The sequence below is a fragment of the Suillus paluster genome, assembly GCF_016628075.1.
Source record: "Suillus paluster strain FC165 chromosome Unknown EDB91scaffold_573, whole genome shotgun sequence".
Lineage (NCBI taxonomy): Eukaryota > Fungi > Basidiomycota > Agaricomycetes > Boletales > Suillaceae > Suillus > Suillus paluster.
Window position 1 is genome coordinate 1 of NW_024538133.1, and position 12,938 is coordinate 12,938.

Sequence of the window (12,938 nt, forward strand, 5' to 3'; positions counted from 1 at the left end):
ACTCGTCTGTGTTGTGCTTGTAGATATCATCGCTAAGCGTGATATAGTGGCTTGGCCTGCTAGCTGTAGAAACAATCAGCTGATAAAAAGACAACGCGCAATTTTTGACGAAAACGCGCACCGCGCAAGGTGCGGAACGTGCAAATAATAAATGTGCAGGTGTTACACCATACACGCGCACTCCTCGCGCGCTGGTTCTCAAACTGTTGTTTGATGCCCGCATAACCTGCCCGGTCGACTCGATGTAAATAATACGAGTCACCTCCGCTACCCCATGAAACGCTGCCAGAGCGGTAGGATCGTTCAGAGACGTCAAAGATCGCGCTTATATCATCCACCTGGGAAATTCACATGAGATAAAATGTATGAAGAAGATAGGCATCTTCACTAACGTTGCGTTCAGTAACGCGTGCATTGAGAGAGGAAATGAATGTCTTCAAGGAAATAACAATGGCGCCCTCTTTTATGTAAATCAAGAAACGAGGCACAAATAAAAGAAATTCACTGACGCGACTGCTGGAACACATTATTAACCAGCACAACATCCACCTGAGGTGAGCAACTCAGTGACTCTTGGACTAGTCAGCATGTCTCCTTCTTCTAACTCCACCTCTCTTATCGAAAGTCCCCACATCCTACACCGCTTCTTAATCTGCCTTAGCTGCTCTCTCCCCACCTCCGCAGGAGTAGGCATCAGCTCAACTCCGTAGCTTCTGCAGCACGTTTCCAGGCTCGCCTGCACGAGCACATTTCCCACCCCACATCCCAAGTCCAAAAACAAGGAGTCTTTGTGGAGATGTGTAGCAGCAATGATATCCGCGATTATCTGTACGTATTTTCCCCACAAGCGTAGCCAGTTCCTGACCGCCTGCGCCAGGTACGTCGACGAAGCGCAAGCCAACGTTCTGATCGACGCACTCTGTAAGTAGCCATCACTTCAATGACGAAGATCCCTTTTGAACTTTCTGTTGTAGTCTTGAGGCAACTATGCAGGAATCCAGACGGTTTGTTCTGGGCTGGAGATACCGCACAGACAATCTCTGCCGGGAGTTCTTTCAGGTTCGACGATCTGAAAGCGTTCCTCTGCTGTGTGGAGGTCAGCGAACAATAACTTATCTTCCGGGTCCGAATTGATATCTTCTTACAGCAGCAAAATACTTCTATCAACTCCACTGTAGCATCTCTCTGCCAGCCCACGATGTTTCAATTGGCAATCAACTACAGGTCACATGGGGGCATCGTCAACTGCGCTCATTCTGTGATCGAAATCATCACAAGATTCTAGCCCAACACAATCGATAACCTTCAGCCATAGCTACGCGCCATTCGACCCATGTTACTCCGAGTTCCCGGACCGCCGAGTCCAGCAGCTCCAAGCGCAATGAAACGGAACCTTTGCAATCCTCCGGCAAGTGAGCCAAGGTCGATGACACGGACCCCCAGCTAGATGTAACTGTCCAGACAGGACTCTACGCTGCTGAGATATTCGCAGCCAATGACGCAGTCAATAATCTCCTCGATATTGTTGTCGTCGGTCTGTTGTTCTCCCATTTGTTTAATGACTGTATTTTTACCATGGCTTTCGCAGATAATTTTGTCTGGGTCCGGTATCATGATCGGCAGGGCATTAGTCAATGCTCGGGCATCGACTTCATCGACGATCTCCCACGATTCATAGTGCTGTTTTATGCGTTTCAGCGATTCAAGCTCGAGGATTGGGGTCGAAACAAGCACTTCAAAGAAGTTGAGAAGGAAGCTTTGCAGAAACTCAAAATTGGAAACGTGGATCTTGTGCTGCACACCAGCGACGAAGACAGAGTGACTCACTACGGACTGAAAGGACGAACATATCACCAAGAAATCCAAGAAATTCCCGGGAGTCCAAGAAGATTGGATTGTGGTCAAAATCTTCTTGGTAGAGGAGCAACAGATTAGTTAGTCGGACATGTTAAGAAAGGTTTCCGAGATCGCAGAGAAGCAAAAGACCATGGACGACCGTGTTCCTCAGTTTCTTTGGTACCACAAGTTCGAGAATCTCACATCCGCAATCCTGGAGACACTTGGTGTTCCAGAACAGATCAGGGGCAGTCGCGTGCTCTACATCACCGTATCCCGCAAGCTCCGACCCATCATCGAGCTCCAAGGCGAATACCTTTTCAATGTGTGGCGTCAATGTATCTCACATATGTGACTCATTTCCTTTAGGTGGACTTCCATTGACGTAATGCGCAGGTCATCGTGATCTCTGGATGGGAGGAGTGCACCACCAAAATGTCAGCCCTCCCAACATGATGTACTACAAGACCGACGAGGGCGTTCTGATGCGTGTCTTTCGCAGCTACGATTTATCTTCACCGGCGACTATGCAAGGTCCTTAGTGCAACGAGCGCACGGGCACAGTGCTGTTCATGACGCTTGATCTTCTCACCCCAGAGGGTCAACGAGGCGAAGTTGAACATTTATATGGTCACGATCTCGAGTCCTTCGTGTGGGTTCTCGTGTGGGTTTGCTTGCGTTGCAGGAAGGGAGTACTCCTACCACCGGAAACTCGCCCTTTCGATGCATGGGCGACTGCAGGCCCCGAGGCCTATTTCAAGGAGAAGATATGGTTTCTGGATCATTTTCAAGCCGCCCAGGATACATCCAAAGATCTGGAGGGTGGTGTTGTGCTTGGGAGTACTCGGTTTCGATCACCATCGTCATTGGAAGATCAAAATTGTGCGGGAACTATCATCAAAACCAGGAGAAGGTGGAAGTGCGACCACCGAGGAAGGCGCATCAAACGCCGATGATTTTGTCTCCAAAATTACAAATACCAGGACCTGGCGCCGGCCCAGCCAATTTTTCCCGTAATTTTCCTTTTAATTGTTGACGTACGCAAGAACAACTTCAGGACTATGCAGAGGACCTAGATGTAGCGCAGGCAATTGAAGAGAATAACGAAACATTGTTAGTACAGCGTACTCCACTAGCCTTGCTGCAATTATTAAGATTTATGCTCAAGTTAGCGCTCTCAGCGCGGAGCATTGTTAATGCTACTAGTGCTCATTATGAGTTTCCTCCTGAACTAGAAAGCAGAAATGATAGGCGTGGCGGATCTGGGTCTGGTGATAATGGCCACAAGCCGTTGGACGCGCCTCTTCCAAGGGAGAACTCGAGCATTGCACCATCGAGTTCAACCGGAGAACACAACGTGCGCCTGTAGCCCTAAACCATGTGTACAGCTTGTAGTAAGTGAAGATTGAAAGATATATCATAAATCCTCCAGGCCAAGAGCAACATCGACCAAAATGACATGATGTATACTTATCACCAGTCCTTGCCAGATAAATCGAGGCAAGCTATCCACACGGCCGGTGGATATGTCAATGGTCATCTTGATACGACAAGTATCACAGCATCATAGGTATCTTCTTGTGAATTATACTTTGTACATGGCAAAGTCTCCTCATTTTCAACGAACCCCGATATCGATACTTGGCAGATCGTTACTACACAGCTGGGCGTTGAACCTAGACCCTTCAAAACACTATCCTTGACCATTTCGCCGAACGTCTTTATTTCCCCTCGCAGTTGCTAAGCTAGTGCTTCAACAGGCTTCAACCATCCACACTCCGCAAGTCCACTGCGAGTAATTCTGCAGAAGCGGTACTTGCGCAAGGATATCAAGTACGCGTTCCACCTGCATGACCAACGGATTGTGTTGGGGCAGTTTTGCGATGAGTACCCGTCCTATGACTGACAGACTGTACCATTCACGACCTTGTGTTCGTACCGCCATTAATTTCTGGCATGCCGTTGAGATTGAATTTGACACCTGGTTAGTTGTATGGTATTGATGGTGTGATAGATGTGGCAGTCGTGGACGGAAGCGTTGCGTGTAGGGAAACGCACGGGTACGGGTAACACCGCGGTTCATTGCTGACGGGTTTGGCGGGTACGGGTATGTGGTGATCACAGTCGAGCGGGAGCGGAGTAAGAGCTGAGAAAACAATGTATATCTCAGTGTCTAGAAGAAACTCGCGTAGCACAATGTAAAGTACCTGAGAAAACAATGTATCTACGTTTCGTTAGCGATCTGTATAGTAATAAGAAAAACATAAACGGCTTACATCTCAGTGTCTAGAAGAAACTGAGATGCCCGTACGATGAACTCGACACTTTATACGAAGTCAGTATAGTAACGGTAAATGACGAATGGCATAGAGATAAAAGAAACTAATTTCGACAGCCTCGGCCGACGTCAATGCGTCGTCTCGCTGTATGGACTGGTTGCGCTCGTCATGTCTCACTCTGACGTCGCTAGGCTTCCACCCGGTCCGTCGTCCGAACATCCAGAGTCCAACACTCCCCCTCGAGCGCAATCCAGGCTCATCAAGGTTCTCAACCTTTGAAGGCGTGGGCGCGGGAGAGCCTTCGTGAAGGCGTCGGCGATGTTATCCTCGGTAGGGCAATAGGTGAGGCTGAAGGTCCCGTTTTTGACATGTGATCTGACGAAGTGGTAGTGAAGGTCGATGTGCTTAGTACGGGATTGGAACTTGTTGTTCGATGCGAGTGCAATGGCCGCCTGATTATCGCAGTAGATCGGTATAGGGAGAGTGGGAGGTTCGTATAACTCTTCAAGGAGCAACTGGAGGTATAAGATCTCGCGCCCGACAGTAGTCAGGGCGATGTATTCGGCCTCAGCTGTCGATAACGCTATTATGGGCTGCTTACGTGCGCTCCAAGCTACGGGTCCGCCATTGAGTAGCACGAGGTACCCGGACATGGAGTGGCGATGAGCCTGTGACAGACCCTTCAGTCACATTGGATGTAGAAGTGGTGCCCCGGATGTGCCAAAAGGCCGTAGAATATGTCCCAGCCAGCACCGGCCTGGCCAGGTAGATATGTGGCTGGCCGGTTCGTAGAAGTGGGCACGGCCAGTGTACCTTGAACTCTGCTTAGGTACCGAAGGAATGTGTAGAGCGAGAACTGGCCGGCCATGTAGGACAAGTACTGGCCAGCATTCCTACACGTGACTGTACAGGAGTACCGGCCGAGCGCACAGGGCATTTACTGCCCAGCTCAGCCAGGAAGAAGCCTCAGGCCAGCACTCTTATACAATCGTGTATAGGAGTGCCGGCTGAGTGCACAGGGCAGGTACTGGCCAGCTGCCAACAAACAGCCTCCGGCCAGCACTCTTATACAATGGTGTATGGGAGTGCCGGCCGACTGCTGCCAGGAAACAGCCTCCGGCCAGCACTCCTATACAATAGTGTACAAAAGTGCCGGCCGAGTGTACAGGGCAGGTACTGGCCAGCTGCCAGGAAACACAGCCAGCACTCTTATACAATGGTGTATGGGAGTGCCGGCCGAATGCTGCCAGGAAACAGCCTCCGGCCAGCACTCTTATACAATCGTGTATGAGAGTGCCGGCCGAGTGCACAGGGCAGGTACTGGCCAGCTGCCAGGAAACAGCTTCCGGCCAGCACTCTTATACAAGCGTGTATGGGAGTGCCGGCCGAATGCTACCAAGAACCAGCCTCCGGCCAGCACTCTTATACAATCGTGTATGAGAGTGCCGGCCGAGTGCACAGTGCAGGTACTGGCCAGCTCAGCCAGGCCGAGCCCATAGGGCAGGTACTAGCATGTACAAAGGTACTGGCCGGCCATGTAGGGTAAGTACTGGCCAGCCCCACTTATAAAATCAGGTATAAAGTCTTGGCTGGCCTTGTAAACTATATACCGGCCACCCCATCATGTATATTGCTTTGCCTAGTAATATCAAGTAGATCTATGAGTTAAAACAGCAAGAATTCAATGTGCTATGCTAGGTCACTTTCGCATGGCCTTTTTGGAGGGTTTCCTGGATCTGCTGGATCGACGAATATTGTCAGTGGTAGCCTTTTTGGATGGTCTTCCAGATCCCCCAGATTTTCCCCTTTTCTTCCCTTTCTGCACGACGACCTCCTCCTCCTCCTCCTCCTCCTCCTCAGCCTTCTCCTCCTTGCCACGCTGTTCCTTATCTTCCATATCATCCTTACCACCACTGTCCTTTTCGATCTCCACCAGTTTCAACAGCTTCTGGTTGTACTCCTCCAGCTCTCGCTTTCTCTCCTCCAGCTTTCTCATGTCCTCCTGTAGCATCGCCATTTTCTTCTTCTCTTCCTCCACCTCCCACGACTCCTTGTCAAGCTTCCTTGTCAACTCATCTGCCTCCATTTCCGTCCCCTCATCCTCTTTCTCTTCCCTGGTTGAGATGGTCTGAATGGCAGTATCAGCTCCGTGTTCTTCACCAGCAGCAGCCTCAGCAATGGCTGCATGTTGTCCTTCCTTCGCCTTGAGCATCCGCGTAACCCCACCTCTGGCTGTATTGATTGCCTCTATGACGAGGTCGTGGGTCTTGATACTCAAAATAGAGGTGCCAAGGTAAGAGGGGGTGTTCGGGGTAGCTTCGTCCTCCTCATATTCGATAACTCGCTTGCATTCTCTTAGCAGCATCCCAAGACCTAGGCTAACCCCCATGGCTGATACCAAGCCAGAGATCTTGGCAGAGACGACTATCTCCAAGAACTTGTTCAACTCACGCTCGTCTGAGTGCACACTATTCGGAAGGTGTGATCTGTCCCAACTCCATGTCGCCCAAGCGGGCCATTCCATTGCCTCAGAGCTTTGTTCCTGCGTCAAGTGAGTATCAAGTTTCACCAATCCAGGTATTAATCGAAAACGTACCTTTTTCAAGTCACCAAGATGCGAAATCAAAAGCAGATATTCGTCCTGGCTGCTGAGAGACCGTAAGAATGACATCCGATCTTTCTTTGGCACAGTGGCTGGTGTGCGCACGACTTCTTGACCAACTGATGGTCGCTTAACCAGCCCTTTCGATGGAGTGAGATTATCATCAGAGCTATCCTCGGAGCTGTCCTGGGTTTGCGGTCTTGAATTCTTGGTGGGCCTTGTGCTGGCCTTGGGCTTGGAGGACGCCTTAGCCTCGGCCAGCTGTCTTGTACGTTTCATGGATGTAGGCGCAGCTGAAGCCTCCTCTTCATCATCAGTGTCGACTGGTACATACTTCTTTTTAGATTGTTTCTTGCCTACATAAACAGCATTGACGAGCAGGGACTTGTTCATGTGGGAACTCACGGCCCCGACAAAAATAACCAGTTTCTGTTTCGAAGCCTTCCTGGCTTCCCAATGGCCCCAAAGATGGTTTATTTCCTGCGCCTTCAAATGAGACGGGTCTTGCACGACGAAACCCTCAGGGATGGAGTCTGGATCCAGGTACACCAAAAGGTTGCCGGCAATCGAGAGCCAAGGTACTGGCTTTTTGCTACCAGTGAAGACTTCTGAAAAACGGAAATTGAGTCAAGTTAAAATCAACAGATGAAGTGATCAGCGACTCACTGTAAGATGCATGAAAAATTTGCCGAACCAATTCTTGTTGCCCCTTGAGGCCCACTCCTTTACGGGAAGGGAGCTTTGCAAACCCGTGCTCGTCCAAGATGACTTCAGGTATTGCATCTTTTCCATCTTTACTGTCTTCATCGGACGAGTCATCATCATCATTGGTGGGGTCTGATACGCGGTCATTGAGCAGTCTGAACCAATCCCCAAAAATACAGAACTTACAGAATTCTTCCTTCGACCACTCGGCAAATTTTTCAAAACCTTCGGACGTCCACTCTTTGCTTCCTCGAGAACTCAGGCTAAACGGTTTCTTGTGATTGACAGGCTGAGACTCATGACTGAATAACAATAAAATTGTTATTTTACCCTGAGGAGAGTGGATAAATACTCACATCTTGACACTTAAAGTCTGATCGGCATTTTTCTTGTGACTGACTAACATCACGACTCGGCAACCCATAGAACGCCTTATCTGTTCTGTAAAATCGTCGAGAACTTTTTTGAGGCTTTTCTTTCGATACCTATCAATGTTGTTATAGTAGAAATTGAAAAAAAAAGGCAATTTACATCGCCTGTGCTTCTGCTGGGGCACCTTCCCTATTCCACTTGTCCCTCGCCTCCTCAACTTCCTTCTGATGTGCAGAGGTCATGTTGTTGAACCACTCCCTCGCATGTCCAGTCCTATACTTAATAGAATGTTGCACGCCTTTCTTCTGTTGCTGCTCCTTATCGTAGTCGTCCATCTCCTGCTTGAAGAGTTTCTGCGCGACGTCCCAAGCATTAAGCTCCTTCTTGTAGAACCCTGCATCCTTAGGACGAGCTGCCAATTCTCTGTCCTCAGGGGACACGCCAGATGGTTCTTCCTCCGGCTCATCACCCAAGACCTCTTGCTCAGCACGTCGATCATCAGTGTCCGTTAAGAACTGGAGGTAGTACCTCCTGATAGCCTATATAACAATTATATCAGTATCATTATATACTCAACAAAACAGTACCTTTTTCAATCCCTTTGGTAAATCCTCGGAATCCTGTCTTGTACGATGAATTGCGACAATTTCATTGCGGATCTGTCTTAGGAGATTCTGACGGGAATTCTTCCCATTTACAAACTGATCTTTGTGGAGAGTCAGTACTCCCTCCCAAGAAGCATACCATTCAGCCATTGATGACAAGAAAACGTAAGTCAGGAGCTTTTGGTAAGGGTGAGTATGCGTCGTGTAACCTTAGACCAGGCCGAAGAGTTGAAATTTTGAAGGAGACGCGATCACGTGCATGCAAACCAAGACGCGTCATTACGAAATCACACGTGTGACAAAGTGATACCTCAATCAATTCAAATTATGTACAGTGTCAAGTAAATACATAATTTACTTGCGCGCCTTCTTTGCAGTCCCAGGAGACGCTGTCTCATTCTTGCGCTTGCCTTGGGTAGAGTCAGGTAAAGACTGAGATACAAAATGAGTAGAAGGCGACTTGAACCAAGCGCAGTTCTTGGTCCTGGCATTGTTGATGATGGACCCAGGAGGCTTGGTGACAGAAAACTTGTAGCACGGCAACTTTTGCGTGCTACCACAGTTGGTGTACTTGCATGTGTAGATGTACTGGCAAACAGAGCCTTGGGCTGAGGCGTGCGCGTCATGATTCTCATCAGAAACTGTCACAGCAACCCTCTCACCCCAGCTCTTGGTAGAGCCACATTGGGGGCATTGCGCAGGAATAGGAACGCCCCAAGGCGAAGTCTGAGTGTGAGCGCGCGCGAATGTAGTGAGTTCCAGCTTGCAGCAACCATCAATGTTGACGGGAGTCATCAGGATGACGCTGGTGTGTTGACCGAGACCGCCTGACATACTAAGGAGGGTCGGAAATACAGTGCGGATGCTGAGTTGCTCAATCGCAACAAGTTCCGCCATGGCGACCAAGAAATTAGTGGCGACAAGGGGTTGAAAGCGAGCTGCGGAAAAGAGAATTGCAGATGCGAAGTTGAATTGAAGAACGGACTCCTTGAGCTGAGTGTAGGGCGTCTTGTATGCCACCACAGAACCGCAGACCAGGAAGACGATGTGTGCGGACTTGAGGATCCTGGCGTAGGGCTTCAACACTGTGGAGAGAACCTAGAATAGATTAATTAATAATATTGAAGCGTCAAAATTTTAAAACTTACATGCTGAACTTCCATCGCAACATACTCTCCCTCACCTCGACCCTCCTTCCCTGCATAGAGCCAACCGCTGTCTTCTTCCGAATGGTTGGAGAGAAACGCAAAGACCCGACCAGTTGAGCCAAGGTGACGGACGAGCTTAGCAACCGTTTCGACCTGGTCGCGGGTGTACTTGTCGATCTTCGTATAGGTGGCGACGTCGAACGAGATCTCGACGTACAGAAACCCACCGTTGGGGTAGTACTTGTCGAGGTAATGCGAGAGGAGTGGAATGGGTGTGGAGATTGTGTACTTGGCGCCAAGGGCAAAATGGACGATGGCGAGGGGTGTGGCTGCCAAGATGGAGTTGGACGCCAGCTCATACTTGCCGTTGAACTGTAGGAAGCCTGGGAGTACAGGCGTTCCTCCTTCCCCTGGCAAAACGTTACGGTAGAAGCCCTGAACAAAGTTAAGTAGTCAATCAATAGAACATTTGAATAAGACAAAGAAGACTCACAAAATATGGCGCGGGCTCCTTAACCGTCCGCAATGAGTGACAAGAAAGACATAAAAATATAATGTCCGGATGTCGGACGGCATCGACGTGCGCCTCGGGCACCTCAATGCATTTGCTGCACATGACGCGGGGGCAGGCGTTGCATTCAAAGAGTACAACATCACCTTCCGCGCCATCAAGACAGATCAAACACCACTGACCTCCAGTCAGTCAACTGAACACTAGAAAGAAGCAAAAACAACTTACTATACTGTGTTCTTCTGGAATCCTAGCGTCCTCTGGCTCTAAGGATGGCGCGGACGATGTTGATCCTGCGGGCGTCGGAGGAGAGCCGGCAGGTGCCAAAAGTTTCCGGGCAGAACCGCCGCAAGACTTCTTGGCCGTGTTGCTCTTTTTAGGCGGCATTGGATAAGGAAAAGAAATGGTAGAGCAAAAAGGACTTTACGAATTTTCAAACCAACCAGTCATGTGATCGTGTTGTGGTTGCACCGGCATTTGCCGCAACAAACAACATCAAATATGTTGAACATATAGTCCAGCGCAACACTTTCACACGGTTCAATTTCAAACCACATCTCTTCTGTCCGCTCACCCTGTTAGCCACTTACACAGACTGCAGCTGTGTAAGTGGCTAACAACCCACTGAGCACTCATTCCCTACTGCATGGTATGCGTCTTTCAAATCTAATTCTATTTCTAATTTGGTTGCATAGGTTGATTTGTGGATACCTAAGGTACGTCTCTTTTCAACCGTCTCTTCACTGAACGCCTTCTTTCTAGACAATTTAGGACACTATTGGGGTGCCTCCAGATCTAAGGTCTGTCTTTTTTGAACCGTCTCTCCACTAAACACCTTTCTAGTTATTTTGGTATACTATTGAGGCGCCTATAGATCTAAGGTATGTCTTTCTTTCAGCCATCTCTTTACTGAACGCCTTCTTCATCATTGAGCATTGAGGACTGGGGGCTTGGCTTTGGGAGGAGATGTATGTGTGCGTTGGCGCACTTCTCCTCCCTTGCTTCACCATTGAGTACTGGGGGCTTGGCTTGGGGAGGAGATGTATGTGTGCATTGGCGCACTTCTCCTCCCTTCTTTTATCATTGAGTACTGGGGGCTTGGCTTAGGGAGGAGATGTATGTGTGCATTGGCACACTTCTCCTCCCTTGCTTCACCATTGAGTACTGAGGGCTTGGCTTGGGGAGGAGATGTATGTGTGCATTGGCGCACTTCTCCTCCCTTCTTTTATCATTGAGTACTGGGGGCTTGGCTTGGAGAGGATTCAGTGTCCACATTGGTGCGCCCCTCCTTCAACCACCGTTGTGCTTGTGAGGTTTAAGTGTCCACAATGGTGCGCCTCCTCCCACAATCCTTGTGTTGTATTTTCTCTGGAGGGATGACAACCGCTCCACCATAAGGTAACTTGTATCGCTGCCTCTGACCAAAGGCTGACCGCAGCTTACAGATATGTTTCTTTTGGCTTGTTTAGACATTCAAAGGTAACCTGTTTGATATTCGCTACGCAAATACTGATTGCCAGCGCGCTTCACAGATATGTTTCTTTGGCTTGTTCAGACATTCAAAGGTAACTTGTTTGATATTCGCTTCGCAGATACTGATTGCCAGCGAGGTTCACAGATTATGTTATTTAGTTAGCTATATTTTTCTCGCTCTACTTTTTATTACTGTATTACACAGTACTAGACTGCCGCAGAGAGGGCCCCTCTGCGGTAGCCTTGTATTGGCTTTGTCACACCTTTGTTTTTTTTCTTCAATTAGACAGAAAGATGCGCCGCCAATGTAACTTAGTTTTGATTTGTCACCAAATAGCAACACCACCCTGCTCGTCTGTGCGAATAAGTCACGTGACTTTTAAATACTGCAGTTAGAATGTTGCCAATTTTCACAGCAGCGTATTGTTGAACTAAGGGGTGCTTGAGAGTACCCTCAGTGCGCTCGTCTTTGGTCTTGAATGCGGCGGAATAGATGGTATCTCAGGTATTCCACCTGAGCTGAGGAAAAGAGCAAATCCTCATCCAAGCTTTGAGACCCCGATTTCTCTTTCCTCATTGCGTCTATGAGTCGGTATCTCAGGTATTCCACCTGAACTGAGGAAAAGAGCAAATCCTCGTATCCAAGCTTTGAGACGTGATTGCTCTTTTCCTCAGCATAGGTCTGTAGCATGCAGCTGGTATCTCAGGTATTCCACCTGGGCTTGAGGAAAAGAGAACCCACGTCTATATGAGTCGGTATCTCAGGTAAGGTATTTCACTTGAACTGAGGAAAAGCAAATCCTCATATCCAAGCTTTGAGATACAATTGCTCGTTGCCTCAGCATAGGCCTGTAGCATGCAGCCGGTATCTCAGGTATTCCGCCTGGGCTGAGGAAAAGAGAACCACGTCTATATGAGTCGGTATCTCAGGTAAGGTATTTCACTTGAATCTTCTGACGCACGAACCTCCACGCACTGATACGATCCTACGCCAATTCACGACATCTCTCTATCTCTCTCTATCTCTATCTGTCCTTGTCTTTTTCCTCCCTCCATTTGCAAAATGTAGAGTTCACGCATCGCATGGCTTATCTTTTGCTCGCTCATTTTTCTTTGTCGGCTTTGGTTCACATCGTCGTCGTCCGCTTTTTCATTGTCCGTACCGCGCCGTCGTCGTCATTTTCGCGTCGTCATCTTTTCCATCCACCGTATCGCAATCGTTTCCTTCCTCTACACTCCGGCACGCTCTCTGAGGAAAAGAGCAATCACATCTTTGGTAAGGCCCATAGCATGCAGCCAGTATCTCAGGTATTCCGCCTGAGCTGAGGAAAAGAGCAATCGGGTCTCAAAGCTCGGATATGTGGGCCTTACCAAAAGCCTCATATTCGAGTGCGATTGCTCTTTTCC

At 48.8% G+C, this 12,938-nt stretch overlaps 3 protein-coding genes across 3 annotated transcripts; 2 read left to right on the forward strand and 1 right to left on the reverse strand.

Annotated features, from left to right (window-relative positions):
• Nucleotides 1–606: 606 nt before the first annotated feature.
• EDB91DRAFT_1232358 (uncharacterized protein) lies at nt 607–1,285 on the forward strand (the record flags this gene model as incomplete). Its single annotated transcript, XM_041321067.1, has 4 exons — nt 607–828; nt 878–921; nt 975–1,096; nt 1,148–1,285. The coding sequence occupies exons 1-4, from the start codon at nt 797–799 to the stop codon at nt 1,283–1,285; spliced, it is 336 nt and encodes a 111-aa protein (XP_041168382.1). The 5' UTR covers nt 607–796.
• Nucleotides 1,286–2,384: 1,099 nt separating this feature from the next.
• On the forward strand, nt 2,385–2,669 carry EDB91DRAFT_1037186 (uncharacterized protein; the record flags this gene model as incomplete). Its single annotated transcript, XM_041312826.1, has 1 exon — nt 2,385–2,669. A coding segment is annotated over one exon (285 nt), but the record flags the coding sequence as incomplete, so codon positions are not given.
• Nucleotides 2,670–5,814: 3,145 nt separating this feature from the next.
• On the reverse strand, nt 5,815–10,445 carry EDB91DRAFT_1090328 (uncharacterized protein; the record flags this gene model as incomplete). Its single annotated transcript, XM_041316634.1, has 12 exons — nt 5,815–6,657; nt 6,712–7,325; nt 7,384–7,554; nt 7,609–7,724; nt 7,779–7,907; nt 7,954–8,333; nt 8,382–8,418; nt 8,758–9,497; nt 9,548–9,982; nt 10,041–10,155; nt 10,241–10,254; nt 10,287–10,445. 12 exons carry the CDS (start codon nt 10,443–10,445, stop codon nt 5,815–5,817), a joined length of 3,753 nt encoding a protein of 1,250 aa, XP_041168384.1.
• Between the last annotated feature and the right edge of the window lie 2,493 nt (nt 10,446–12,938).